At 49.5% G+C, this 26,996-nt stretch overlaps 1 protein-coding gene across 6 annotated transcripts in view; it reads right to left on the bottom strand.

The window, feature by feature from the left end:
• Positions 1–26,996, bottom strand: part of PRKAG2 (protein kinase AMP-activated non-catalytic subunit gamma 2) — a gene marked incomplete at its 5' end in the record, with an annotated part of 287,549 nt that overhangs the window by 89,624 nt on the left and 170,929 nt on the right. For 3 of the 6 annotated variants that reach the window (XM_079711967.1, XM_079711966.1, XM_079711970.1), the window contains one exon: positions 17,050–17,261. The exons of the other annotated variants lie outside the window; for them this stretch is intronic. In XM_079711967.1, the coding sequence (XP_079568093.1) occupies positions 17,050–17,261 (212 nt within the window). The remainder of the gene's footprint in view (positions 1–17,049; positions 17,262–26,996) is intronic. 6 annotated transcript variants of the gene reach the window in all.

A 26,996-nucleotide genomic window follows, 5' to 3' on the forward strand; every position in this document is an offset into this window, starting at 1 on the left:
TCCAACAATATATTTAGCTAAGCATAAATCTTTGAAGGATCAGATCCACTTATAAGGATCTGAGTAAACAAATGCCAATATCTTGGACAGAGTCAGCGAGGAACATGTGATAAGATGCTTTTTACTAATGTACAGCTAGCATCACTAAGCATCTAAAATAGTGTGTGTTATAATCATTCCATCTAAGTCCTTTCTGGTGTAGACGAATAAGGAGCTGGCTTATATTATTTCGACCGCTGCCCTTTTGTATCAAAGGACCAAGCTGGAAATAAGGCACTGACTCTCCTAATAACTGCTGCTATAACCTTCTAAGTCAATTCAGAATTTAATTCAATAAGACTGGAGGGGAAGAGAGTGCGATAGAATGAACGGTTATAGAGTTTCTGGTTCCATAATGAGCTGCATGAAGGCCCCGCTTGACTCTTTAAGTAGTGAAGGGATTTGGTGACCCAGCAATCACCCAGGGTCCAAACCAACCTGTTATAGCGCTGTTTGAATGGAAATAAAATTTGACCTTATTCTATGCGCTCAACCAAGTATATTTGTAAATACAACTTGATCTTCTTGCGTTGGTCTTGGTGGTTTTTTTTTTTAAAGCAGTCTCTTTATCTCTAATTTTGTTTTGAATAGACCTTCTTTTTTTTTTTTTGTGGTACACGGGCCTCTCACTGCTGTGGCCTCTCCCATTGCGGAGCACAGGCTCCGGACGCGCAGGCTCAGCGGCCATGGCTCACGGGCCCAGCCACTCCGCGGCATGTGGGATCTTCCCGGACTGGGGCACGAACCCGTGTCCCCTGCATCGGCAGGCGGACTCTCAACCACCGCGCCACCAGGGAAGCCTCTGAATAGACCTTTTACTGTCTGTTTATTTTATCCAGGCAATATACTCCCAGCTCTAGTGCTGTCTCTGCCTTCTCTCTGATTCTCAGAAAAATAAATTAAAAATGGCTTTGCTTTGTGCAGGAGAGGCCGTGATGTGTATGCCCTTCCATTTAAGTCAGGCCAGCAAGCTAAATGCTGATGACGTGCTACATGCCTGGAGCCGCTGGCTCTAAAAGCCTTTATATTTGCTTTTACCACCTTATAAAAAGGCAATGGATGAGTATTTATGCTGACTTTAAGGCTTTCCTCTCACATCACACAGATACCTTAACATAGGGGCCCTTGCATGGTCACTGACTAGGTGTTCACAAACCGAATGCACATGGTGAATGTGGTCTACAGTTTATGCCAAGTGGGAAACAGACTTTTTCTTTAATCGCCTGTTTGTAAGATTGAGCAAGTGGACGGGCAGAGTGAAAACACAGCCCCATCTGTGGAACCGTGCGTGTCCTGACAGCAGGAAGGAGATGGGGTCTTGAACCACTAAGACCAGGCCTCTATTTTGAAGATCATTTCTTTGATTATTTCAGCATGAAGTGCTGCATACAGCCTCGTGGGGGGCATCCTAGGAAAAATCCTGAATGAATTAGGTTGATATTTTCCACTAGCTATGTTCCAACACATCAAACATAGCTAGTGGGAAATTATTTCTGCAATTCATTCTTACATCCTGGAAAAGAATAAACCGTATTGATATTCTGACCCAATTCTAGTGTCATGAAGCATGAGTGATGCACATGAACTGGTATTTGGGGATCCCCCAAACCAGTCTTAATTGTCAGACAAAATAAAAGTGGAAGGTCAGATTCAAGACCAGGAATGAGGACAGACCTTAAGGTACAACTTGTTCCTTTCATTGCTCTGTTCACCTGACCCCTCAAACTGGCAGCTGAGTCGTGGGCAGGCAAACAGCTCAAAACCCTTCTGACCTCCAGGGACCAAAGTATGGTGTATACTCAGTGTCTTAAAAGAATCTGATTATTAGTGAGTATATCTATTGAAATTGCACTATTTTGTATCCAAATATCAACACGGTCTCTATCCAATGGCTTTGGTATGTTATACACATGCTCCAGGCTATATGTGATATTTGTTGTTTACCGTATTAGACCTGGCGGTGTGCTTTATAATTTGAATAGTATAAAGTTAGTTTATGCTGTGCAACCACCAAGTTTTATGAACAGGAGACTTTTAAAAATGACATTCTCCTGACAACCAAAATATATAAATTGAAGACAGGGGCCTGATTATAATATTAAGTGAAAACCTAAGTTGCTAAACAGTTTATTCCATTGTCTACATTTCTGATATGTCTATTTCTATACCTGTGTATAAAGGAACAACAAAGGCCAAGCAAAGAACGCTACCCCACAATTTAACCGTCTCGAAGTGGTAGAACTACAGGAAGTTTCTATTCTCCTCTTTATGCTTCTCTTTATATCATTAGAGGAATGATTTTTTAAAAAATTATCCTAATTGTAGCAAGTGACACCTAACATAAAATTTCCCTTCTTAGCCATTTTTAAGCGCACCGTTCGTAGTGTCAAGTACATTTACATTGTTGTGCAACCGACCTCCAGAACTTTTCATCTTAGAGGAATGCTATTTTTAAGAGAGCATGAAATACTTCTCCAGATGCATCTAATTTTTAAAATTAAAGGCAAAGAAAGTAAATGGAATGGCTTAATCAGGCTAAACCAAGATCACTGAATAGCCTTACCAATTTGTGCATGAACACGTTATAAGCAAGGGACTTTTAATTTGCTTTTGAGACAGCGTGTAGAGAGGGAAACATTGGCAGAGCTGTAGAAATCATAGTAGAATCTCCTCTCTCTGTAGTTCCTTAGAGCAGTGGTCCCCAACTTGTTTGGTACCAGGGACCGGTTTCATGGAAGACAACTTTTCCAGGGATGGGGTGGGGGAGGGGTGGTGTTTCAGGCGGTGATGCGAGCGACTGAGGGGAAGCTGCAGATGAAGCTGCGCCCAATCGCCCGCCGCTCACTTCCTGCTGTGCCGTCCCGGGGTGAGGTGGGGGGCGGCGGCGGCTGGGGAGCCCTGCCTTAGAGGGCTTTTTACTGAACTACTTGCTTCAATTTCCCTTTTTCTGAATAAAATATACATCTGCTTTAATCACGCTCGAGATGAGCAGATGTCAGTCTTACTCTGGACTCAAAATAACATTGGTTTAGGGTTCCACGCTAAGCCTCAAAAATAGTGCAGGGACTTCCCTGGAGGTCCAGTGGTTAAGACTCCGCGCTTCCACTGCAGGGGGTACGGGTTCCATCCCTGGTTGGGGAACTAAGATCCCACATGCAGTGCAGGCAGGGAGGCCAAAAAAAAAAAAAAAAAAAGAAACATAGTGGAAAAAATGTTACAACACACACCCCCTTGAAACAGGTTTACTCCAGCCCTGCTGCAGAATTTGGGTGTCATTCATTAACAGGGCAGGCACTCCATTCTCAGAGAGATGCCAAGGAAAGCATCTAAACTTTTCCACCACTCCAGCAGCTAATTTCTACTGAGTCATTAAGGGAACACTATTAGTACTGGTGTTATTAGTACTGGCTGTGTCACTGTTGTACCAACGATACTTCACCAGCTAAAGTTAATGCTTTTCTAAGTGCTGCGAGTTAGGGGACAATCTTGGTTCTGAGCTAAAGGAATTCCCATCTAAATGCAAATCAAGACAAGCCCATCTTGAGTGCATGATTAGGTACAGTAATTTTTCCACCATTGAATGTTCAGCCCCTAAAATGCATTTTCATACAACTGTGTTAGTAAAGTGTCCCTTATAAGATGAAACTATGTTTTCTTCCCGGCGCCAGCAGTTATACAGGTAAAGGTGTTCAGAGTCTTGATTTCTTTGATTTAATAAATGGTAAATGAAATGCACAAAGAAGGTCATTTTTCTAACCTCTGCTTCTCCACTCCAGTCTATATATCCAGGCTCTTGATACCTCTATTTGATGTCCCAAAAGAATCAAAGAAAGTGTGCCCCAAATGGAACTTGTCTTTCATCCCCAGATCTACTTCCCCTTCCTAATTTGATGTCAAGGCCATCCATCCTTTCATGCCAGAAACTGTGGAGAGTCACCCTAGACACCTCCTTCCACATGCCACTTACCTGGGCATCACTGAGGCCAGCCTATTCTACCTCAGATTCTTTTATAATTAATCCCTTCCTCCAAATCTCCACTCCTGTGGCCATAATTCAGTGCTTTGTCATCTCTCACTGGATTATTGTAAGACTTTCTGGTTGGCTTGCTTATCTTCCCTCCGTGAAGTCCAACCTCCAGCTCATCACTGGAGGCATCCTTCTATTAAAATGCAAGTCTGACCAACGCACTCCTCTGAAAACCACTGCCAGGGTAGCCAATGAAGTTTACGATGCTCATCTGTGCTGCCTGCATCAAATTTGCATCCTTTCCTAACTCAAGGAGATTAAGGGAAGAACAAAGGCCCTTCCACCTAAACTCACATTATTCCAAATGTCCCCAGTCCAGTCCCAAAGCAGATTGCATCCTGTTATAACACTCTGAGGGGGAGGAGAATGCAAACCTTCAGTCCTAGCTCTATAGGACCATTTGCCAATTTGCCATCTTTTCGGCCATTCTGATTCCTGGGCCTCTTGCGGCGGGGGGGACTAGTGACTAACCCACTTGCCCTCCCCAGTGGGATGTGCCCCATGCACTTGGTGGGGGCAAAGCTCTACAGCCTGTTTCTTGCCTTTTTGAGGACGAGTCTCATTCTGCCACTTTGCACAAGATGTCTTAGCAACGAACTGGGAGGTAGTAAAGGGAAGCTCGGGGACAGATTAGTCAGAAGCTGGCTTTTTTTTTTTTTTTTTTTTCCTGAAAAAAGGCCAGGTAGTACATATTTTAGGCTTTGAAGGCCACCCAGTCTCTGTGGCAACTACTCACGTCTGCTGTTGTAGCATGGAAGCAGCTAAAGAACATGTATAAATGAATAATTGTGGCCACATATTAATAAAAGTTTAATGACAAAAACAATGGGCCAGGTTTGGCCCATGGGCCAGAGTGTGCAAAGCCCTGAATTAGGGATACGGGCTAAGATGCTGAGTCAGTGTGCAATGGATAGGCTGAGAATCTGGGACGTCTCAAGAGGTAGTGAAAAACCAGAGCAAGAACATGGGTTTTGGAACTCAATTGCCTTGGTTCAATTCAATTCAATTCAATTCAATTCAAGCCTAGCTCAGGAGCCCTTGGGTAATTTTACACAGATTATTTCATTTGATCCTTATCACTCTCCTGTGAAGTAAACACTCTCTTCCTTTCAAACAGAGGCCCGGGGAGAGAGGCCTCAAAGGTTCAGGAACTTGTAACTCCTTTCGCCAGCATATTCACATGCTCAAGACACACACGTCTTTCAAAAGAAATGCCCTTCTGGACCCCCCTCCAGCTACAGCCCTTGCTCACAGCTCGTCTTCATGCCAAGCTTCTTGATAAAGTTGTCCACGTTCTCTGTCCATCCTCGGTCATCTCACACCCACTCAGCCACTCTCTGCAAGGTGGCTTCTGCCCCTAGCTTAGAGAACTCGGTGACTGAGACACTTGTTTCAGCAGAGATACGTTTGGCCTGTTACTTATTTAGGTGACGTCCTGCACACCAGCCTAAGTGAGAGAAACAGATGATCGTGATGGATTCTGCCTCCTGGGAGAGATACTATTCGTATATCCTCGCTATAAACTCCGGCGTACATCCCAACTCTGTGTGACACCAACATTTTAACCATTGCTTCTGCCAGGTGAAGGCGGGGTTGCTCCTCCAAGGGGGAAATTTCAAGATGAATCCTAAGGTGGCCACTGTCGTGATGGCAGATTTAACCACAGGAAGGGTGGGCGCCATCATCCAAGACAGCAAAATAATCCACCACTGAAGTTTTACATTTTTTTACCCCACACTTGTATCTCCATGATCACAACACTGCCAAGGGCACAGCCATGAGACCGGTGAGTCTTTTGAAACCGATCCCCCATCTGTTAGGTTGTGACCCATGAGGGAAGAGGTGGGAGGTGCTCCTCCAATGCTTTAGCTCAGGGTCCTGATTCTGCAGGACTTACTTCTTGCTGGGAGACTCTTGAGGGCAGGAATCATCTCAGCCATCTCAGGGCCAGGCAAACGATAGGGTCTTGGGAAATAACTGTTGAAGGAATGAGTTCCTTCTTGCGTCCTTGCGGAGGTGACAAAAGCAGGGCATTTATCAAGCGTTAAAAAAATGTTGAGGTAAAAAGACCCAACATCCTCTCCTTGGAGCTCAGCTACCCTGGGGAACAGAGTAAGTGAGACTCCCACAGACCCAGACCACTGCCCAGAAAACAGGCCAAGCTCTCAGCCAAGTACGTCTCTCTTATTCGGGCTCCGCCTTCTTTCTGCTCATCAAGTCAGGACACCAACACTGCAGGAACACAGGAGGAATGCTCGTTCTAATACCTTTCCTGGACAGCTAGGAGAATATACATTCTCTGCCAGCCTCTCCAACACACAGGCAGCACTTGTCTGAGTTCCAGCTCTCATGATAACCAGTCCCATCTTGAATCAGTTCTCTCTGTAGCTCCTACTCCTTGATACAATGTGAATTTTTTCAAACTATTTTTAAAGTATCTAATCTGTTGTGAGTAACAGATGATGAAACTGCTAGTTTGCCGTTTCTGGGCAGATAGTCTTAAGGTCAGCACCTTATTAGGTTATACAACCTGATATTTTAAACGGGAGACAAATATAAAACAAAGTAGTGCATAGAAAAATTTTAACTACTTCTTAATGTCAAGTGATTTGAAATATTTTTAGATGTTTAAAGGGCTTTTCTGGGACTTCCCTGGTGACGCAGTGGATAAGACTCCACACTCCCAAGGCAGGGGGCCCGGGTTTGATCCCTGGTCAGGGAACTAGATCCTACATGCATGCTATAACTAAGAGTTTGCACGCCACAATTAAGGAGCCCGTGTGCCGCAACTAAGGAGCCCTGGAGCCACAACTAAGGAGCTCACATGCTGCAATGAAGGAGCCCGCGAGTCGCAACTAAGACCTGGTGCTACCAAATAAATAAATATTTTTAAAAAGGGCTTTTCCATCTTAAAAAAGGGGCTAATTATTCCAAATAGCAATCTTGAAAATTGGTTACTGATTTCTTTCCAAATATTCATACTAGGAAAACTAGGGATCTTAGAGATTGATTCAGGGACAAGATAGTCAGTTTTTAAAAAGAACCCAAAGTTCCTGAGTTTATTATCTATTCCTGACTCCACTGAATTGTTGCTTCCCCACATACGGGATCAAACAAGTATCAGTTATCTTTTGATACATAGCAGATAACCCCAAAACTCAGGGGCTTAAGACAACAATTAATACTTTTTATCTGTTATGTACTGAATTGTTTCCCCCCAGATCCCCAAATTCATATGTTGAAGCCCTAACCCTCAATGGGATTGTATTTGGAGATAGGACCTTTAAAGAAGTAATTAAGGGGACTTCCCTGGTGGTGCAGTGGTTAAGAATCTGCCTGCCAATGCAGGGGACACAGGTTCGAGCCCTGGTCTGGGAAGATCCGACATGCCATGGAGCAACTAAGCCTGTGCACCACAACTACTGAGCCTGCGCTCTAGAGTCCATGAACCACAACTACTGAGCCCATGTGCCACCACTACTGAGCCCACACGCCTAGAGCCTGTGCTCCACAACAAAGAGTAGCCCCCATCTGCCACAACTAGAGAAAGCCCTTGCGCAGCAATGAAGACCCAATGCAGCCAAAAATTTAAAAAAAGAGAAAGAAGTAATTAAGGTCAAATGAAGTCACAAGGGTGGGGCCCTAATCCAACAGAACTGGTGTCTTTGTAAGAGGAGGAAGAGACCCCAGGGATGTGTGTGCTTGGAGAAAAGGCCAGGTGAGGACACAGAGAGATGGCGGTCACCTGCACCCAAGGAGAGAGCCCTCAGGAGAAACCAAACCTGTCAACACCTTGATCTTGGACTTCTGGCCCCCAGAACTGTGAGAAATAAATTTCTGTTGTTTAAGTCACCCAGTCTGTGATATTTTATTATGGCAGCCCCAGCAGACTAATACGTTATGTCTTAATGCTTTCTGTGGATCAGTGGTTCATGCGCAGCTTGGCGGGTGGTCCTGGTGCAGGATCTCTTGCCAGGTGTCTAGTTGGGTTTGGGCTGGGGCTGTGGTTTCATCTGAAGGCTTGGCCGGGGCTGGATGATCCACTTCCGTGGTGGCTCACTCCTGCTGCTGGGGTGCTGGTGATGGTTGTTGGCTTGGGGCTTTAGTTCCTCTCCCCCTGGGCCTAATGAAACCTTTTTCATTCAGTCCCAACCAACCATCCTGAACTTTTTTCTTCAGTTCAATTACATATTAACTATGTCATAAGCAGAAATATGATAGCCCTTATTTTCTTCCATCAGAATCTTGGTATCATAAATTGGAAAAATAGAGAGTAAGTCCATGTATTAGAGGCTGTGACATACAGTTGACCCTTAACAATGTGAGGGTTAGGGGTGCTGACCTTTCACGCAGTGGAAAATCCAGTGTAACTTACAGTCAGCTCTACATATACATGGTTCCTCTGTATCTGTGGTCATGTATCCAAGGATTCCACCGACCTCAGATTGTGCAGTACTGCTGTATTTACTGTTGACAAAAATCTGCATAGAAGTGGATCCATGCAGTTCAAACCTGTGGTGTTCAAGGGTCACCTGTACTACTCTGATCCCCTTTCAACAATGAAGGATTTTCCTCCAGCTGCTGGGAATCTGCCAATTGGTGACCCTCTACTATCAGCTAGGATGGCCCTTGGCTGAAGAGAGCTGCCTTGCCCAGGGTCAAGTCCCTTCTAGGACAGCTGTCATCTAATGACTGGTGATGATGGTATAAAGGTCTGGCTCCTTTGGCCCAACCTGGGGCCGCTCTGAGGAGCTCCCTGTGGTCTGCAGAGGACTTTGTTGAGGCTGCAGCACACCGCAACTTCTCCCTCTGTCTTTCTTACCTCCTTCCCTCCTCCCACAGGTGTTGATCCTAAGAGCACTTCCTAATAAACATCCTGCACACTAATATCTACCTTAGATTCTCTATTGCTTGGGGAACACAAGCTGCAGCAGTCTGCTTAACAGGAAGTTACTCTCAGAGAGGTTAGCCATCTAAATTAGACTCCTTAAATATAGATACATGAGCCTCTAGACTCGAGCACATTGTGTGTTCAACTGCAGACCCAGCCGCTGGAATCAAGTGGTAAGACAGGAGGTGGATTTCAAAACTGGCCTGCATCCTCCCCATCTCCCTGTGTCCATGCCCTCTGCAATGTGACTGTCACTTCCATTTCGTTCTGTGGGCCAAAGCAAGTCATAAGCCCAACCCAGATCCAAGGGGAGAGGACACAGATTCTACCCAGGATGGAGGAGCTACAGAGGGGTGGTTCTGAGCCCAGCCTCAAGAAGCCTTGTATGGAGAACCCTGTCTCGTGGAGCCCCGTCACGGTCATGAGAACACATCTAGGCTAGCCGGTTGCAGGAGGAGACCACATGGAACAGAGACAAGCTGTTCTGGCTGAGGCCACTCTGGTCCAGCCAGTCCCCAAATGACCTGCTAAGTGACCACAGATGTGTGAGTTAGCACAGCTGTGTCAAGAAGAATGCCCAACCCAAACTTGCTGACCCACAGAAGGGTGAGTTAAGTGAAAGGTTGTTGTCCTGAACCGGGGGAAGGTTTGTTACTCAGCAATAGAAAAACGGATACAGTACCTACCCCTGTTGGTTACAGGAATCAAGCTGGCAAGAGAAGAGAATGGAGACTCCAGGCTGCTTAGGCTCCAGGCGTCTTAGGTTCCCTGTGGCTAGTTTTGGGACACCAAGTTGCTACAAGGGCTGCTGCTAATGGCCCAAACATGCAACCTCCTTATAGGACTGTCCTTGGGTGACAGGCCCCATCCCAGCTGCGGGTACATTTCCCTCATCCTGGGCATCCCATAGCTAAGGGCGCCACCATAGGAAGACACAAAAGCCCAGTTTCGGGGGCTTCCCTCGTGGCGCAGAGTTTAAGAACCCGCCTGCTAATACGGGGAACACGTGTTCAAGCCCTGGTCCGGGAAGATCCCACATGCTGCGGAGCAACTAAGCCCGTGTGCCACAACTACTGAGCCTGTGCTCTAGAGCCCACGTGCCACAACTACTGAGCCTATATGCCACAACTACTGAGCCTGCGCTCTAGAGCCCGCGAGCCACAACTACCGAAGCCCGCACACCTAGAGCCTGTGCTCCGCAACAACAGAAGCCACCGCAATGAGAAGCCCGCGCCCCGCAACGAAGAGTAGCCCCGCTCACCGCAACTAGAGAAAGTACGGGCGCAGCAACAAAGACCCAATGCAGCCAAAAATAAATTAAAAAAAAAAAAAAAAGCCCAGTTTCCTTGCCTCAAGGCAGAGCAAATTCTGGTGCAGTTTACAGTCCAGAGCTCCCCTGTTAACAGGCTGAGGCTAAATCTCATGTGAAACCACACCTTTGCTTTGTTTCTTCCCTTCCCTTTTGCTCCTTAGAGCTTTCTTCTGAGAGCACTCCATAATAAATAAACAAACTTGCATCTGAAACCCCGTCTCAGGCTCTGCTTCTAAGTACTCTGATTGAAGACACAGGTCAAGAATGAAATTCCTAGAAGAAAACGAGGGGGAAATGGGCGTGACTGCTGTAGAAAGGAATTGGGATAAGTACCGATCATTTTAATGCCTTCACATCAAGTTTTCGACCCCACGGAAGATGATTCTTCCATTGGTTCCAGACAAATACGCTCACGTGTGCACCCACCTCTTAAGGAAACTCACGCATTTCCTTTACAAGCCCAGATGTAATGCTTGCTTTTCCCCTTCTATCTTTAACAGCTCCCTTCCTACTAACTCTTTCCCTGTCAGTGTTTAAATCCTTATGGGAACAAACCATCACCTCCATTCTTCCAGCTACAGCCCCATCTCTTCCCCCGCGAAGTCAGGATTCTGGAAGGAGTCATCTACCCTAGAGACCTCCACCTCTTCACCCCTTAATCATTCACCCCACATCACACGGCTTCTGCTCTTGACCGTGCCATTCAAAGTGTTCCTGCCAAGGTTACCAATGACCTGAGTCCTTACGTTCCATGGCCAGGAACATCACTGATCACGTCCTCCAAATGCGTGAAACACAACGAAACACAGTCCTTGTGTTTCTGTGACACTGTGTTTGCCTGGTTTTCTGCCTACTTTCCAGGCAGTTCAGAAGCCCTATCCTTTGTTTGTCCTTCAAATGCCCACGTTTTTCTGGCTTTCTTCTCAACTACCATATGTCTCTCCGGATTATTTCTTCTACTATCATGGCATAAATTACCTTCTACATTCTGATGATTTAAAAATCTTAATGTCCAGGGGAGTTCCCTGGTGGCCTAGTGGTTAGGATTCCAGGCTTTCACTGCTGTGGCCCGGGTTCAATCCCTGGTTGGGGAACTGAGATGCTGCAAGCCGCGTGGCACGGTCAGAAAAATAAATATAAACAAACAAACAAACAAATTAAAATCTTAATTTTTAGCTCCAGACTCACATATCCAGTTGCCCTTTGGACACCTCCACTTAATTATCCCACGGGCACCTGTTGTACCATCACCAGCCAACACACACGTGTGTCCACTTATACACACCCCATGCGCTCACATACACACATGCACACGCACAAAGCCTGTTCCCCTTCTCCTCTGTCCCCTATCCCAGCAAGTGCAACTACCACCCATCCAGTTTCCCCAGGCAAAGCCTTCGGAATTGCCCTTGATTCTTCTCTTTTCTGCCCTCAACTAATCAATCACTACATCCCCAGTTCCCTCAATTCGACCCCTTAAACAGCTCTCTACGTTTTAACACCAGACCCCTTCTTTCCCCTGACAGCTGCCACCAGGCCCAGATCATTTCACACTGCATCTCATCTGAGCCCCTGCTGTACCCAAATCCAATCTAATTTCCACATCCCACCAGAGGGATCATCCTAAAATGCAGAGCTGATTATTGTTCTCTGCTGCTGCTGCAAAAAATGTCCACTTCCTTCCTCTGGGATTGTTTTTTTTCCCTTTAAATTAATCAATTAATTAATTAATTTTTGGCTGCGCTGGGTCTTCGTTGCTGTGCACGGGCTTTCTCTAGATGCGGTGAGCAGGGGCTACTCTTCATTGCGCTGCGTGCGCTTCTCATTGCAGTGGCTTCTCCTGTTGCGGAGCACGGGCTCTGGGTGCGCGGGCTTTAGTAGTCGTGGCACGCGGGCTCAGTAGTTGTGGCTCGTGGGCTCCAGAGCACAGGCTCAGTAGTTGTGGCGCATGGGCTCAGTAGCTGTGGCACGCAGGCTCAGTAGTTGTGGCTTGCAGGCTCTAGAGAGCAGACTCCGTAGTTGTGGCGCACGGGCTTAGTTGCTCCGTGGCGTGTGGGATCTTCCCGGATCGGGGCTCGAACCCGTGTCCCCTGCATTGGCAGGCGGATCCCTAACCTCTGTACCACCCGGGAAGCCCTGGGACTGGCGTTTGCGCTCACACTGGACTGGAGATTTTCTCCCATGAGAGCTACACAGGCTCTATCGAATATTCTAGAATGACTATTGCCCTGTGTGTGGCCCCCCAATAGACAGGAGCTCCTACCTTCGTTCAGTGAGTCCTCAGCTATTTACCGAACCCCTCCCCTGCATAATGTGCTGTCAATAAATGGTGAACAAAATGAACACTGTCCCCGCCTCATAAGAGCGGCTTACGTACTTGTCATCCCATCAGCCTTTCCGAGCACAGTGTCTGGCACCCAGCGGTTGCTTCATAAATATTTGCTGAGTAAATAAATGATAAAATGAGTGCTGTCTACTAAAGACTAATTCACTACCCTCATCCCCTTTCCAATTTTAGAATAAAATTCATGGGAACAAAGTTTATAAAAGTGATCTTCACGGTCCATGCTTACAGAGAGCATCTTTTGATTCCAAAAGGCAGAGATGAATTATTTCTAAATATTTTCAGGCTGATAGATGTCTTGAAGCAACTCACATTCCTCTATAAAGATTATGCCAGTAACGGAATGCATGCAATCAGCTAAACTCTTAAGGAACTTAGCACATAAGGACAGTCAACATAATCCAATTAGAAAGAAACACTTAAATGAACTTGAATCCATCACCAGCCCTGCTGCCAAGGGCTGCTGAAAGCAGAGACCTCGGCCAAACCACAGCTGCAGAGGCTGTGACTAACGTGCTGAAGAAGCTCCTGGAGGCCTTGTGTGATAAAACTCACACATGATGAAGGCCCCTGTTTAATGTCTGTAGCCAGTGGGAACACTGTCTTCCAATTTTGAAACAGATCATTTCAAAACATAAGTGTTTTGGTTTTGATTTTCTGATTTGATTTTGATTCTCATTTGATTTTGATTTTCTGAAGCTCAAACTGTATAAACATTGCAGTGTTGACTGGATCATTAAAAAAAATGTGGTAAAAGGATACTACCCAAAGTGTCTCTAATTCATAATAATCAAAGGATTGCTCAATCAGCATTCATAGTATATTAGAATAATCAAATATGTATTATGTGAAGGTATAATGGGCATAATGATATATTTTGAGGCTATAGAGATTTACTCTCATTAACTGCTGTATACAGATGTGTAGGGTTTTCTAAAACTGTATTTACAACCTATATATAGGTAAAACTAAGTGCATTAGTTGTTTTGTACATATGTGCTGCTAAACGGGTCTTAAAATAAATTTTGAATATAGTTTCTAAAATAGACAGCTACCATCCCCAGGTCACTTATTTTACCAATTTGCCTAGAAGTACTTCTTAATAGATTGTACAAGGCGAACTTTGTAAAATCATCATGGACAATAAGGTATATGGAGTCCAAATAACTGTGGCCTCCTAAATTATGAAAAAAAACTGTGGTAAAATATACTTAACATAAAATTCATCATTTTAACCATTTTTTTGTTTGTTTCTTTTTTTTGCGGTACTGCTGTGGCCTCTCCCGTTGCGGAGCACAGGCTCCGGACGCGCAGGCTCAGCGGCTATAGCTCACGGGCCCAGCCGCTCCGTGGCATGTGGGATCCTCCCGGACCGGGGCACGAACCCGTGTCCCCTGCATCGGCAGGCGGACTCTCAACCACTGCGCCACCAGGGAAGCCCTAACCATTTTTAAGAGTACAATTCAGTGGCATCAGGTACATTAATATGGTTGTGCAACCATCACCACCATCATCCTCAGAACTTTTTTCATCTTTTTCCCAAACTGAAACTCTGTCCCCATTAAACACTGACTCCCCATTTCTCCCCATCCAGACCCTGGTAACCACCATTCTACTTTCTGTCTCTATGAATCTGACGGCTCAAGGACCTCTTATAAGTGGAATCATACGACATTTGTCCTTTTAAGACTGGTGTATTTCACTTAGCATGATGTCCTCAGGATTCATCCACATTGTAGCATCTGTCAGGATTTCCTTCCTTTTCAAGTCTGAATAATATTCCACTGTATGTTTCCATCATGTTTATCCATCCATGACATTTGGACGGTTGTTGAAACTTCACGGTGCTATCAGTTCCCTCAGCCTGTTTGTGGAATCGCAGGCTCTGACCAGGGCACAAGGTCCGTGCCCACCGCCGAGTACGGGATACAGCCGAGAACCCCTTCTCCCTGGCCCCAGAACCGCCTCAGAAAGCCCGGAAGGGCCCAGGCTCGCTGGCTGTCACCAAGAGCTTCATGGTTGTGTGGTACAAACAGTTACGAGTATCACTTTCTAGTCACAATCGGGGTGGGGGCAGGGCGCAGCGGGCAGACCTAGAACGCCCTCTGGATTCTCTCTCACTTCAACTGGGAGAGGCTGTCCCGAGCTCAGAACCTCTGCAATCACGGAAAAACCCTGTGTCTGCGTCCGCACCATCACTTCAAATGATCTAAAGTCGAAATAACCGTCTCCTCTTCCACGCAGTGTCTCTTCTTACACGGGGCTATCCTGTCAGTTATCCCTGGTCCATGAGAAGAAGCCAGCATTTTGAGACTTGATGCCTCTCGGCCGGCCGCTTCCCTCTTGCCTCCCTTCTCCGGTCTCCTCCCTCCTCCCCCAGGGTTCCTGTCCCAGACCTCCTGGCCCACTGGCCTCTCGGCAGGTTTGGCACAGGGTGGAAGTCAGGAAGCACTGGAGACGCCAGACTTTCCACCCCTCTGCCTCGCATGGCACCTCTGGCCAGCGGCTGCTTCTCCTCTGCGGTTCCAGCTCCTGCCCGGCGGACACACTGGTTCCACCTCCCACCTGATGGGCTCCCAACACGTCCCTCCAGCCCGAGGGGAGCAGTGGCTTCCTGCTTTTGATAACCTGTGGGTTGCCGCATCATTCCTTTTTTGGATATATTTGTTCTATTATCTCTATGGCCAAGTCTCTTTGCTAAATGCCCGGGAGAACAGAAACCTCTAGATCTTTTCTCATTCATACCCAAGAACACGGATGACCTTCCTCCTGGGCCCTTAGCTCTAAGCGGCCAAGGCCTGCACCTCTCCACGTCTCTAGTGAGCGGTCCTCTTGTCCCCAATCTCTGCCAGATGCCCACCTCCCAGAGACAGCCCCCCGCCCCCAGCTCCTACTCTATGTTACACGTCACACTCCTTCCCACCCCAAGCCATGGCTCATTTTCTTTTCCAGGAGGCCCTCCCCTTCCCTCTCCCCTTGTTTAGACCCTACAGTCACCCAAGGCTTCCTTGCCCTTATCAGACAACAGTGTTTTCCCTTTCCCAGCCCCTGCAGTGTGGACTATTTGTTTCACTCCAGATCCCCACCCAACCTACTTTCCGCTTTTATTTAACTGTTTTATCTGAGTGCTATTCTGTTCCCAGTAAGACTGTAAGCCCTAGAGGGCAGAGACAACACCTTGCATTTTATTCCTCAGCACTTAAAACAATACTCTGCTAAGCTTACATCTAATAAAATAATCATCGGTCGAACAAGGAGAAGAGTCACAGTAGGTTCTCTGCATGACAAACACATCTTTCTCCCCAAAGGGAGCAACTGTTATGGTTGGATGGTGTCCCCCAAAAAGCTACGCTGAGGTCCTGACCACTGATACCCGTGAATGCGACCTTATTTAGAAATCAGGTCTTTGCAGAGGTCATCAAGAAGCGGTTGTACTGAGTTAGGTTGGGCCCTCATCCAACACGACCGGTGTTCTCATAAGAGTTTAAAGCTGGACACAAACAGAGACAGAGGGAAGACAGCCATGTGAAGATGGAGGTGGAGTGATGCTGCCACAATCCAAGAAAATCCTGGGGCTACCGGAAGCTGGGAGAGGCCAGGAAATATCCTCCTCCCCCTCAGAGACTGCAGAGGGAACGTGGTCCTGCCGAAACCTTGACTGCAGCCTTCCAGCCTCCAGAACCGTGAGGCAATAGCCTCCTGTTATTTTAAGCCCCCCAGTTTGTGCCCCTTTGTTACGGCACCTGCAGGAAACTAACACCACAGCTGAATGAAATAGTTACATCCATATGGATAGACTGTAGCGATATGGTCCTCGTGTCCTTGCTGGGCACAGGAATGATACTGAGTGTCTGTGGTAGGCAACACGAACTGGGGGCGGTGATGGTGGTCCCCACACGTAGGGCCCACGGCGTTGAAATGCAGAGTGTTTAAGCGCTGGTGCTAAGCCAGCTTCTTCCATCCATACCCACGAGTCCCAATCCTCCAAAGGATGCAAAGACACCTGTTTCACCATCCCACTCTGCTTTGAAAGGTTCACCTTTCCAAGAATGCTTCCCAAGTCAAATGATGTCAGACTTTAAATCTTTAAAATCTAGAATAAAATTTCTACAAAAAACAATTTTTTGGCTTTGCCTATGGCTTTTTACTTTAGTATCCCAATCAAGATCAATTCAAAGAAAGCTTTTAATGACTGATCTTTAAAAAGAAGCTAAGAGAGCAAAAAGCTTTTTCTGATCATGTTCCAGATGTTACCATTCGTTTGGTTTCCATTTGCCTACTGCGCCCTCGCCATTTTTTTTCTCAGTCTGTGATTCATGATAAAATGTACCAAAAATGTCTGTCAGGAGTGCACAGCTTTAGCTTCAGCTGTATACAGACTCTGCCCTCCCTCCCATAGCTGGCGGCCCGGCCCCCAGGAGAAGGCCCAGACTTACAGATTTGGAGGGAGAATGGTGTGTTGGCGATGCTGGCGGAGGCCTGGCTGAACTCTGGAAGGAGGACGGGCAGAACCTCTGGCCTGTGTCCGGAGGGGAAGAGGAGGCATAGATGCGATTTTCCAGTCGCTCAGGCTCATGCTTATAGGATTCGAGAGGAAACGTGTGCTGCTTGGCCACTTGGGTGGGTGTTGATGGAGAGGAAGAGAGGCCTGAAGTTGAGGAGGAAACCACACAGGCCGTTAGAAATCTGGCTGACACAGGGGAAGGGGCTTCCCTCTACAAGGGCCAAAAATCTCAAATGGCAGGAATATAAAAGATTAAATTCTGCATACTGGGGACAAGCTAGTAGACCATGACTTCTAATCCCTTAGAATCAGCTGTGCCCAGAAATCCCCTCGTCACCCGACTTGAGTCGTGGGCAGAGTCCCCTTGCTGTGCAGGGGTCGCTCCAACAGTTCAGAAGCTGTCGGGGTGAAGGACTTCTTACACACACACTTCGGATGCTATTTTCCACCACTGAGTCCAAGACCGTTGGATCTTCCCTCCTCCCCTACAGAGCATGGTGCCAAGAGCACGCGGAGGGGAACCCACATTACTCGAGACGAGACATAGGAAGTTCACGAAGTATTCGGCAGAGACAAAGGTCAGGGTTGCAGAAGACACCTGACCACATACACCGAGGTCCAGATGAGACACGCTGTTATTGTCAAAATGTGCCACGTGAAGATGGTCACTGTGTGTGTGCAGTAGTGAGAATCACCATGAAGATGCACGCTGGGGGCAGCTTTGGGAAGGAAGGAGCCTCGCAGAGTGAAGGCTCAGATGGACAGGGACCGGGAAGAAGCGGGTGGGGATCGGTGACCAAGGAACTGCAAGGAGGCTGGGGACAGGACTCTGCCAGAGTGAGAGGCCGTCCACTTCGACAGGGCTGGTACAATCCTGGGGGCCTATCTCACTCACATCTAGCTGATTACACCGTAAGATCATCGTTATGAGCTGAATGGTGTTCCCCCAGCTCCAGAGAGAGATGGTAAAGTCTTAACCTCTGGTACCTATGAATGTGACCTTATTTAGAAATAAGGTCTTTGCAGATGGAATCAAGCTGAGATTATACTGGAGTAGTTTGGGCTCTTAACCCTATGTGTAGTGTCCTTATAAGAGGAGAAGACACAGACATACACACACACTGACACACAGAGGAGAAGGCCATGTGATGACAGAGGCAGAGATCAGAGTGACGCCTCTATGAGGCAAGGAACACCAAGCGCTGCTGGCGACCATCAGAAGCTAGAAGCGTGGAGGAAGGTGACCAAAAGGTACAAATTTCCAGTTATAAGGTAAATAAGTACCAGGGATGTCATGTACAAAATGACGACCGTAGTCAACACTGCTATATGATATACAGGACAGTTGTTAAGAAAGTAAATCCTGGGCTTCCCTGGGGGCGCAGTGGTTGAGAGTCTGCTTGCCGATGCAGGGGACACGGGTTCGTGCCCCAGTCCGGGAAGATCCCACATGCCATGGAGCGGCTGGGCCCGTGAGCCATGGTCGCTGAGCCTGCGCGTCCGGAGCCTGTGCTCCGCAACGGGAGAGACCACAGCAGTGAGAGGCCCGCATACCGCAAAAAAAAAAAAAAGAAAGTAAATCCTGAGCTCTCGTCACAAGGAGAAAAGTTCTTTTCCTTTTTCTTTTCTTTTTATTGTTTCTATAGAAATGAGGGATGTTAGCCGACCCACTGTGATCATCATTTCACAATACATGCAAATCAAAGTAGCATGCTGTATGCCTTACACGTATACAGAGATGCGTATCAATTATTTCTCAACAAAACTGGAAGAAGGCAAAAAGAAGCTAGAAGAGGCAAGGAGGGATTCTATCCAGAGTCTCAGAGAGAGCGTGGCCCTGCTGACACCTTGGTTTCAGACTTCCAGCCTCTGGAACCGTGAGAGAAAAAACTTCTGTCGTTTTATGCCACCTGGTTTGTGGTACTTTGTTATGGCAGCTCTAGGAAATGAATACAATAATGTTGCCTGATACTGATTTGTTTTCTAAGATCAGACTAGATTTGAGTCTGATTTCTCACATTTATAGGTAACTGAATAAAATTTTTATTTTAAATTGGTTATTTAAAAATATTTAATCATGCAAGTCAAAGCAAAGACATCAGTAGACATGGCCCAAGGGCCATCCTCTCGTTCCTTCCGACCTTGACAAAGACTGGTCAGCCTACGAGCCACCAGCCTGGGGCTCTTTCTCTGTGCTGCTCTGGGCCACGTCCAGACGCATGCCATCGCTGTGCACACACGTTCCCTCTTCTGCTGCCATCCTCACTGCCCAGAGCGGCCGCCTAACTCATCCCATCTCCCTCCTGCTGACTCTGCAGCCCTAGGAGCCACCCACCCCTGAACTCAGCACATTTTGTCTGTACTGAGCGTTACCAGTGAACAACGAGCTGCTTCACACCAAACCCAATGTAAAGTATGGAATTCTCTCCCCACTCCCCGCCCCTCCCCCTGGCCCCCAAACGCATCATCGGCCCAGAGCTGTCCTGGGCAAGCGGCAGGTGCTTGGTCAATGCCGGCCCCCAACGGGCAGGGAAAGAGAAGGGGGCAGGGCCAGGGCTCAAGCTCAGTTGGCATCTTTCCTCCCGTATTTCCCAGGCAGAAGCATTGGGAGAGCAACCAGGTAAAGGAGGCGTGTCATTTTCCAGGGACCCCTTATCCCACGGAACCACGCCCAGTGAGGATCCCTGCCACGCGGGCCCCAGGCTGACCCGGGAGGAGCTCCAGGGGAAAGCAGGAGGTAGAATGCTGTCACCACGGTTTTGAAGGTCTCCAGACTTACGACGTGAAAGGCCCCTAAGAGCAAAGGCCCCTAAGTTTCCAAAACTTTTTGGAAAAAAGTTTACCCCGAAGGTCTTGAGAAGCAAGGCCCGTTTGGAGATGGGGCCGGGGGAGTGAGGAGGGAAGGACGCAGACTGGGGACCCTGAGCAGCTGGAGATGTGACGGTCCAGCAGCTCTGCAGGGGGAGAGGCAGGTGCTCTGGCAGGCAGGCCAGGCTGTGGGTGATACCCACGGAGCAGGAGTGAGGCCACGGGCCAGGCTGGGGCGGGCCCGAGCCTCTCAGGGGGCTGCGCCGGATGGGAGAAGGAAGCCCTCGGGCTGCTTTGCTTGTGGACGGGCACCTCGCGGGCCTCAGGCCCCAGGGGTGGTGGCGTGGCCTTCGTTGGCTCCCGTGACAGCCCGCACAGGCGCCACGGTCCAGCGGCAAACGTCCTGGTCCCTGCTCTCAACTCTCGCCTGGGCCACTGGACACAAAGGCCCTTCCTGTGCTTTCTTTGGGGTGTTCCCTGCATTCGGGGTTTGTGCTGGAGACCGAACAGAGGGGGAAACAGAGCAGGACTGGGTGGGGGCCTTTTAGGCTCAGAAGCCTGTGCCACTGACCACATCCTGACAACCCGCAGGGACCCCTCAGGCAGAGCCCCTCGGGGACCTGAGTTCTTCACATAAAGGACAAGCAGCCCCAGTGACCTCCGCACCCTCAGCCAGCAGCAAAAAGCACCAGGGTGGGGTGGACCCTACTCCGTCTCGCAGGGCTCAGTCTAGACCCGTCCCCATCTGGCGGCGACCCCGCTCCAGGCCCGCGGGGGAATTTTCCGAGGCCAGAGGAAATCAGCGCCTCTGAGGGGTCATTTCGGCAGCATCTCTCACGACTACAAACACAAATTCTTCCCCAGCCATTCTGCTACTGGGCATTCGGGCCTCAGACGTATTTGTGGCAGCACTAACCAGCCCGTGTCTGGGGTCATCCACCTCCCTGGTGCTTCAAAGCAGAGCCTGAGACACAGAAGCTCATCAGTAGGAAGAGGTTACATAAATCCCTGCACGTCCACAGCCTTCTTCCCTACGGAACACGGCGAGCCCCACTGCCTTCTCATCTCCCAGACAGAGGGGTAAGTGAAGAAAGCAAACCGCAGAGCCGTCTGCATAGAAGGATCCATTTAGAGTTTCACAGACAGGGAAGAACCTGTACACCTGCATCCCACTGTCTGCACTCGCCCAGAGTGTCTGGGAGGATCTGGAAACACGGGCTGCGTCTGGTGATGGGAACGACCGGCGGGGAAGAGGATCATCGTGGGCCCTTTGCTATTTTTCAATACGATGTACAGTATCATATGAACGATGTATTTGTTATTCAGAAAATCTCCTTTTTCAGCCACTGCTCTGCTGTGGGGGCACGAGGCCGGCTAACACTCTCTAGAAGCGCCTGCACCCTGATCCTGGCGCCCAGCCGGCTCCAACCAGACGGAGGACAGGGCCGGCTCCCCCCCAGGCCCTCCCCCTCCACTCTCCCCATTTCCCCTTCTCTGTAGGATGCTGTCCCAGTTAGCACAGCCTTCAGGATGAAGCCTAGTGGCCATTGTGGGGGGACTTTCAGAGCTGGTGGAACTCCTAGCTAGTTCCTGTGACAGAATTTAGTTTCTCAAGTGTGAAGAATTAAAGAGACTGTGACGAAGCAGCTTGCTACCTAAGAGGGCTTCTTGAAGCCCAGACGGCAGCTTCTGTGTCCCCGGGGACTCATCCCACACGAGCGGCAGGACGATCCTGAACCGGTCCCCACAGAGGGCCAGAGGGAGGGCTGGATGCCGAGGACGCACCCTAGACACACACAGCCTCGGGGAGCTGCCCAGGATGAGGAGAAGATGCCGGGCTTTCCAGATGGTGGTGGGAACAGACTGTTTCTGGTGGAACCACATGGAACTCCACGCCCCTCAGGGAAGCTCTTCCCATGGAAATCTTTCCAAGTTCAAGAGATGCATCCACCTTTCCACCCGGCCTCCTGCTTCCTCTCTCCTCCCTTCCCAGAGCAGGTGATTCCTGCTGGGAAACAGGATGATACCCTGGACTATGGCGGGGGAGGGGCCAGGTAAAATGCTGTGTGGATTAGGCATGTGTGTAGCTTCGGGTAATGGGGAAAGAACTTTCCTAGAACCAAAAACTCGCCCCCTCTTTGCACTGAAACCTGAAACATCTCTAAGAGGGTGGAGCCTTACGATACCATCTTACTGGTTACAAAGTGCTGGGACACACTCTTGCCCTGTTTGCTCCTAGCAGCTCCCACCCCCCCACCCCGAGAGAGAAAGGGGGCAGGTTTATGACCCCACTTCACAGGTGAAGAAACTGGGGCTTAGAAAAATTACAGATCCAGTCACTTTAGTGAGTGAATGGCAGAGGTCACAGCCGGATCCAAATTCTAGACTGTTTTTGCCGTGAGGACACTGGAATATCGTCCAGAGAAAGAACACAAAGACTTAGAATCGCACTTTGGGTGCGCGAATCACCCTTCCAGAAAGTGGTTTCACAGGCCAAGAGGAGGGAAGCAGGGGTGCCTGGAGGGACACTGGTGTTGCTGAAGGACTGGAGGGGACGCAGGAGGGAGAGGGTGGCGGGGCAGCGTCGGCGGGGCGAGGATGGGTGCCTTCAAAGACGTTTTCCCTTCCGTGCCAGCCAGAAAGAGGAGAGACATTTTCACCAGAGAGGGGACTTCTGCTCACACTTATGCCACTTTACCAGTGGGAGGAAAACTGTCTTACGAAAGGAAAGGGGGCCAGGTAAGCACGATATACCTAAATCTTTTTTCTTGTTTTGAATATTGGTGTCACAAGAAACGGAAAAATGCGGTAATGCTGACACAATCCTCCATTACTTTTAACCTACTTGTTTGTTTGTTTTTTATTTATTTTTGGCTGCGTTGGGTCTTCGTTGCTGCATACGGGCTTTCTCTAGTTGTCGGCAAGCAGGGGCTACTCTTTGTTGCGGTGCACGGGCTTCTCATTGCGGTGGCTCCTCTTGTTGTGGAGCACGGGTTCTAGGTGCCCTGGCTTCAGTAGTTGTGGCACGCAGGCTCAGTAGTTGTGGTGCACAGGCTTAGTTGCTCCGCGGCATGTGGGATCTTCCCGGACCAGGGCTTGAACCCGCGTCCCCTGCATTGGCAGGCGGATTCTTAACCACTGCGCCACCAGGGAAGTCCCCCCATTCCTTTTAAAGAGACCAATTTCTTTCTTTTTGCTTTTGTTTTGTTGCTTTTTTTTGGACTTAAAACAACAATAAATGTTTATTAATTCACACAGTTTCAGTGTGTCAGGAATTTGGCAGCAGCTTAGTTGGATGGTTTGGGGTTGGAGTCTTTCATGAGGCTGCAGTCAAGGCTCCAGTCCCAATTTATTTCCTAATTGTAGGATAAACTGCCAAACTCAGTCTCTCAGGAGAACCATGTGTCCGATTGGCCAGCTGCTATGGGCCAGGTCAAGATGCAGCAGACAAGTCCCACCTTTCAGTCTGGCTGGAGGAAATGGGACAAGAACAAAACCAGCACCAACACCAACAGCAGCAACTCAATGAGCGCCAAGAGTGAAATGCCTGTAAGGCCAAAACCGGGGGCGCTCGGAGAAGGGGCTGGAGGGGTGGGAACGTCCCACGGACACACCCGGAAGAGCTGGGCCTCAACTTCGGAGAATGAAAAGGGTCTACCCTCTGATTAAGACAACTTTCCCATGGGCCCAGACAGCACGGAGCTGTGGCAACAAAACCAAGAAGGACACACAGGTTCCCCTGTCTTGTTCTTCCGAGAAGGCTCTCCCTCCTTCCCCACCTCCTTGAGGTCTTTGTTGGTGCTGCTGTCAGCCTCTGAGAGTGAACAATGCCTCCGAGTCTCCTGAGGCTGCAGCCGGGGCCCGTGAATAGGCTCAGTGAGTGAACAGAAACGACTCTGGCAGCCACACCAGACACCAGGCCAGTGGCTCCAGACACCAGGGAGCCATGAGCTGGTGACTTCACAGGGCCAGGCTGTGCTGGCGTGAGCTACGTCCGGAGAGAAGGGGAGAAAGGAGAACAGCGGTGCCGCTGGAAGAAAGCGAACAGGCGCCAGCAGAGGGACGCAGAGCAGAGGCCTGCACTTCAGGAGCCTCGAGATCCGGGCCTAGTCTCACCACTAACTAGCCAACCCCGTTTTGTAAAAATAAACCAGGTAGACAAGATGGCAGTGCTCCCCCCTCCCTCCCCCATTCCTTGGGCAGCACCAGCCTTTTTCATGCACGTTAGCACTTGGCTAACAAGTGCTAACAAGACCCACTTGGCTGGGTCTGAAATACCAAGGAAGAAAAACCAAAATGAAAAAATTCATTTTCCAAGCACCTAAACCCAAGAACTGCTGTTTCTTGTAACGGCGGTTTAAACAGAGATGCTAACAGCAAGTGGATATTGTCGCCTTTGGGGGGCTGCAGCTGTGCCCCTCAAAGTGAATTTGGCGGTTCTACACACTTGGTAGCCAGTACCTGCTGGGACCAGATGCTGTGGCCACTCGTTCCCCAAGTGCCCCCCACCGATCCCTGCAGACAGAGACATGGGCTCCCGGCACCATGCCCGGGCCCACTCGATCCAGATCATGAAGGTGGAGGAGATCGCAGCCAGCAAGTGCCACCGAGCAGCAGTCAAGCAGTGCCACGACTCCAAGATCAAATTCCCACGGCCCCACCGGGTCCTGCGTCACCAGCACAAGCCACGCTTCACCACCAAGAGGCCCAACACTTTCTTTTAGACGCAAGGCCTCCCGTCCCCGGGTCTGCCCAAATAAAACTCACTGGGAGGGGCTTCCGTGGTGGTGCAGTGGTTGAGAGTCCACCTGCCAATGCAGGGGACACGGGTTCGAGCCCTGGTCTGGGAAGATCCCACATGCCGCGGAGCAACTAGGCCCGTGAGCCACAACTACTGAGCCTGCGCGTCTGGAGCCTGTGCTCCGCAACAAGAGAGGCCGCGACAGTGAGAGGCCTGCGCACCATGATGAAGAGTGGCCCCCGCTCGCCGCAACTAGAGAAAGCCCTCGCACAGAAACGAAAACCCAACACAGCCGAAAAAAAACAAAAAACAAAAAACAAAAAACAACTCACTGGGAAAACCCAGTGCTCGGAAAAAAAAAAAAAAAAAGAAAAAGAAAAAATTCATTTTGTTCCTGATCTTAAACGCCCTTGCTGACCATTGTTCCGAGAGCACAGAGTGAGAAAAACAAATTTTCAATTTACCCTGGATGGGGGTTTGCTTCCATGCGGCTTCAGGAACAACTAACTACACATCACAGAGATGGGGGGGTGGGTATTGTTCCTAACTTTGAAGGGATGGTGACGAGGGTCCTGGGAGGATGGTGATACTGACAGCGCGTGTCAAACAAAATGCCCAGCCGGGGAGAGGCAGGGACCCCTGCTGCTAAGGGACCAGGCCACAGAGAGGGACCTTAGGAGCGACAGAAGGCCCCGGGAGGTAGAAGAAAGACAAGCAGGGTGTGCACGTGCTGGGGTCCGGCCTGCCCTGTGGAGAGCGGTCCTCGTGTGAAGGGGCACCACTGACGTCCGTCAGACACCAGTGTGTTCCCACCCAGGGCTGATGTCAGTGAGACCAAAGATGCAGAGGCAGCTCCCCGGAGCTGGTCAGCAGATCCCATTCTAGGGCCACAACAAGCACCCTGAGGCCTCACCAGCCTCGGTCCAAGCACCCATTACTCAGGCCCGGAGAGGATGGGGCGAGGACAAGGGTGGCCGGCCTGAGCCAGGCCCTGCCAGGAGGAAGGTCTGCAACGCCAGGCACGCCATCACAGTACAGGTGGAGGCACCCGTGGACGGGCCCCTGTGCCCCCTTGTGAATTCCCAGACCACAGGCTCCCCACTGTGTCCACCAAGCACGCCGAACGATGCATGATGCCTGATGGGATGGAGCTGCCAACTGACTCAGCAGGGCAGGACAGCCAAGGCGGCGGGGGAGGCAATAACCTGAGGTGGGAACTCTGGAAGGAAAGGAAATCTCCACCTCGCTCCTCCCTGCGGGGTCTTTCAGAGTAACCTATGGGAGCCTGGGAAACACAAAGGCAGTGTGAGTTCTGTGTCTAAGTAGGAAGCCGCATCATCAGGAAATTCGGGCCCAAACCTGAGACCCTGGTGAATCCTGGGCACAGGCTTGACCTGAGGTCTGAGGCTTGATGGTAGATTTCTAGGTCCTTCTTTTTTTTTTTTTTTTTTTTGCGGTACGCGGGCCTCTCACTGTTGTGGCCTCTCCTGTTGCGGAGCACAGGCTCCAGACGCTCAGGCTCAGCAGCCATGGCTCACGGGCCCAGCCGCTCCACGGCATGTGGGATCTTCCCGGACCGGGGCACGAACCCGTGTCCCCTGCATCGGCAGGCGGACCCTCAACCACTGCGCCACCAGAGAAGCCCTCTAGGTCCTTCTTGATTTTAAGGAACCACCCATGTCCGGTGGCAGCTGGACTTCCGGGGGCTTGAACTCTACTCGAGGGGAAACCAGACTTCCCTGGCCTCCGTGGGCTGGGGTCTCCCTGGCTGCCAACAGAAGCAGGCACTGTTCTTTGCTCAGCAGGACAGTTGGACCGCCCACCCCGGGCACGGCTCGTGTGTGGCCTGGGTCTGTCCCAGCCCGGTGGTGGTCTGCTCTGAGGCTCTGGGCAGAGTATCCCTGAAGAGTCCCCATAACTTTTCCACTGAACTTTGGATAACTTTCTGCCTCCATTTCCCATGGGAAGGCTTGGCTCAAGACCCTTGGTCTGGGCAGTCCCCCGTCTCCATCCCCGGAGTCTGACCCAACGTGCTGGGCAGGATGTCTGAGTCACCCGGTCAGCTGAGAGGCTCTCAGCCCACAGTTCTCACACCCGGCTGAGCAGGGTCACCGGGCAGCTTGGAGAATACAGTCTCAGGTCCTAAGGATTCTGTTGAGTGGGTCTGAGGTAGAGCCTGGGAACCTGCATTTCTGAAGTTCCTCAGGTGATACAGGTGGCCAGACAAGTTTGGAACCATTCATTCAATCCAACCTCCTCATTTTACAGATAAGAGACTTCTAAAGTAACTCTAGTTCCCATTCTTCATGGCCCGGAGAATGAGGCCTCAG

Source organism: Hyperoodon ampullatus (genome assembly GCF_949752795.1).
Source record: "Hyperoodon ampullatus genome assembly, chromosome: 9".
In the NCBI taxonomy this organism is placed as follows: Eukaryota; Metazoa; Chordata; class Mammalia; order Artiodactyla; family Ziphiidae; genus Hyperoodon; species Hyperoodon ampullatus.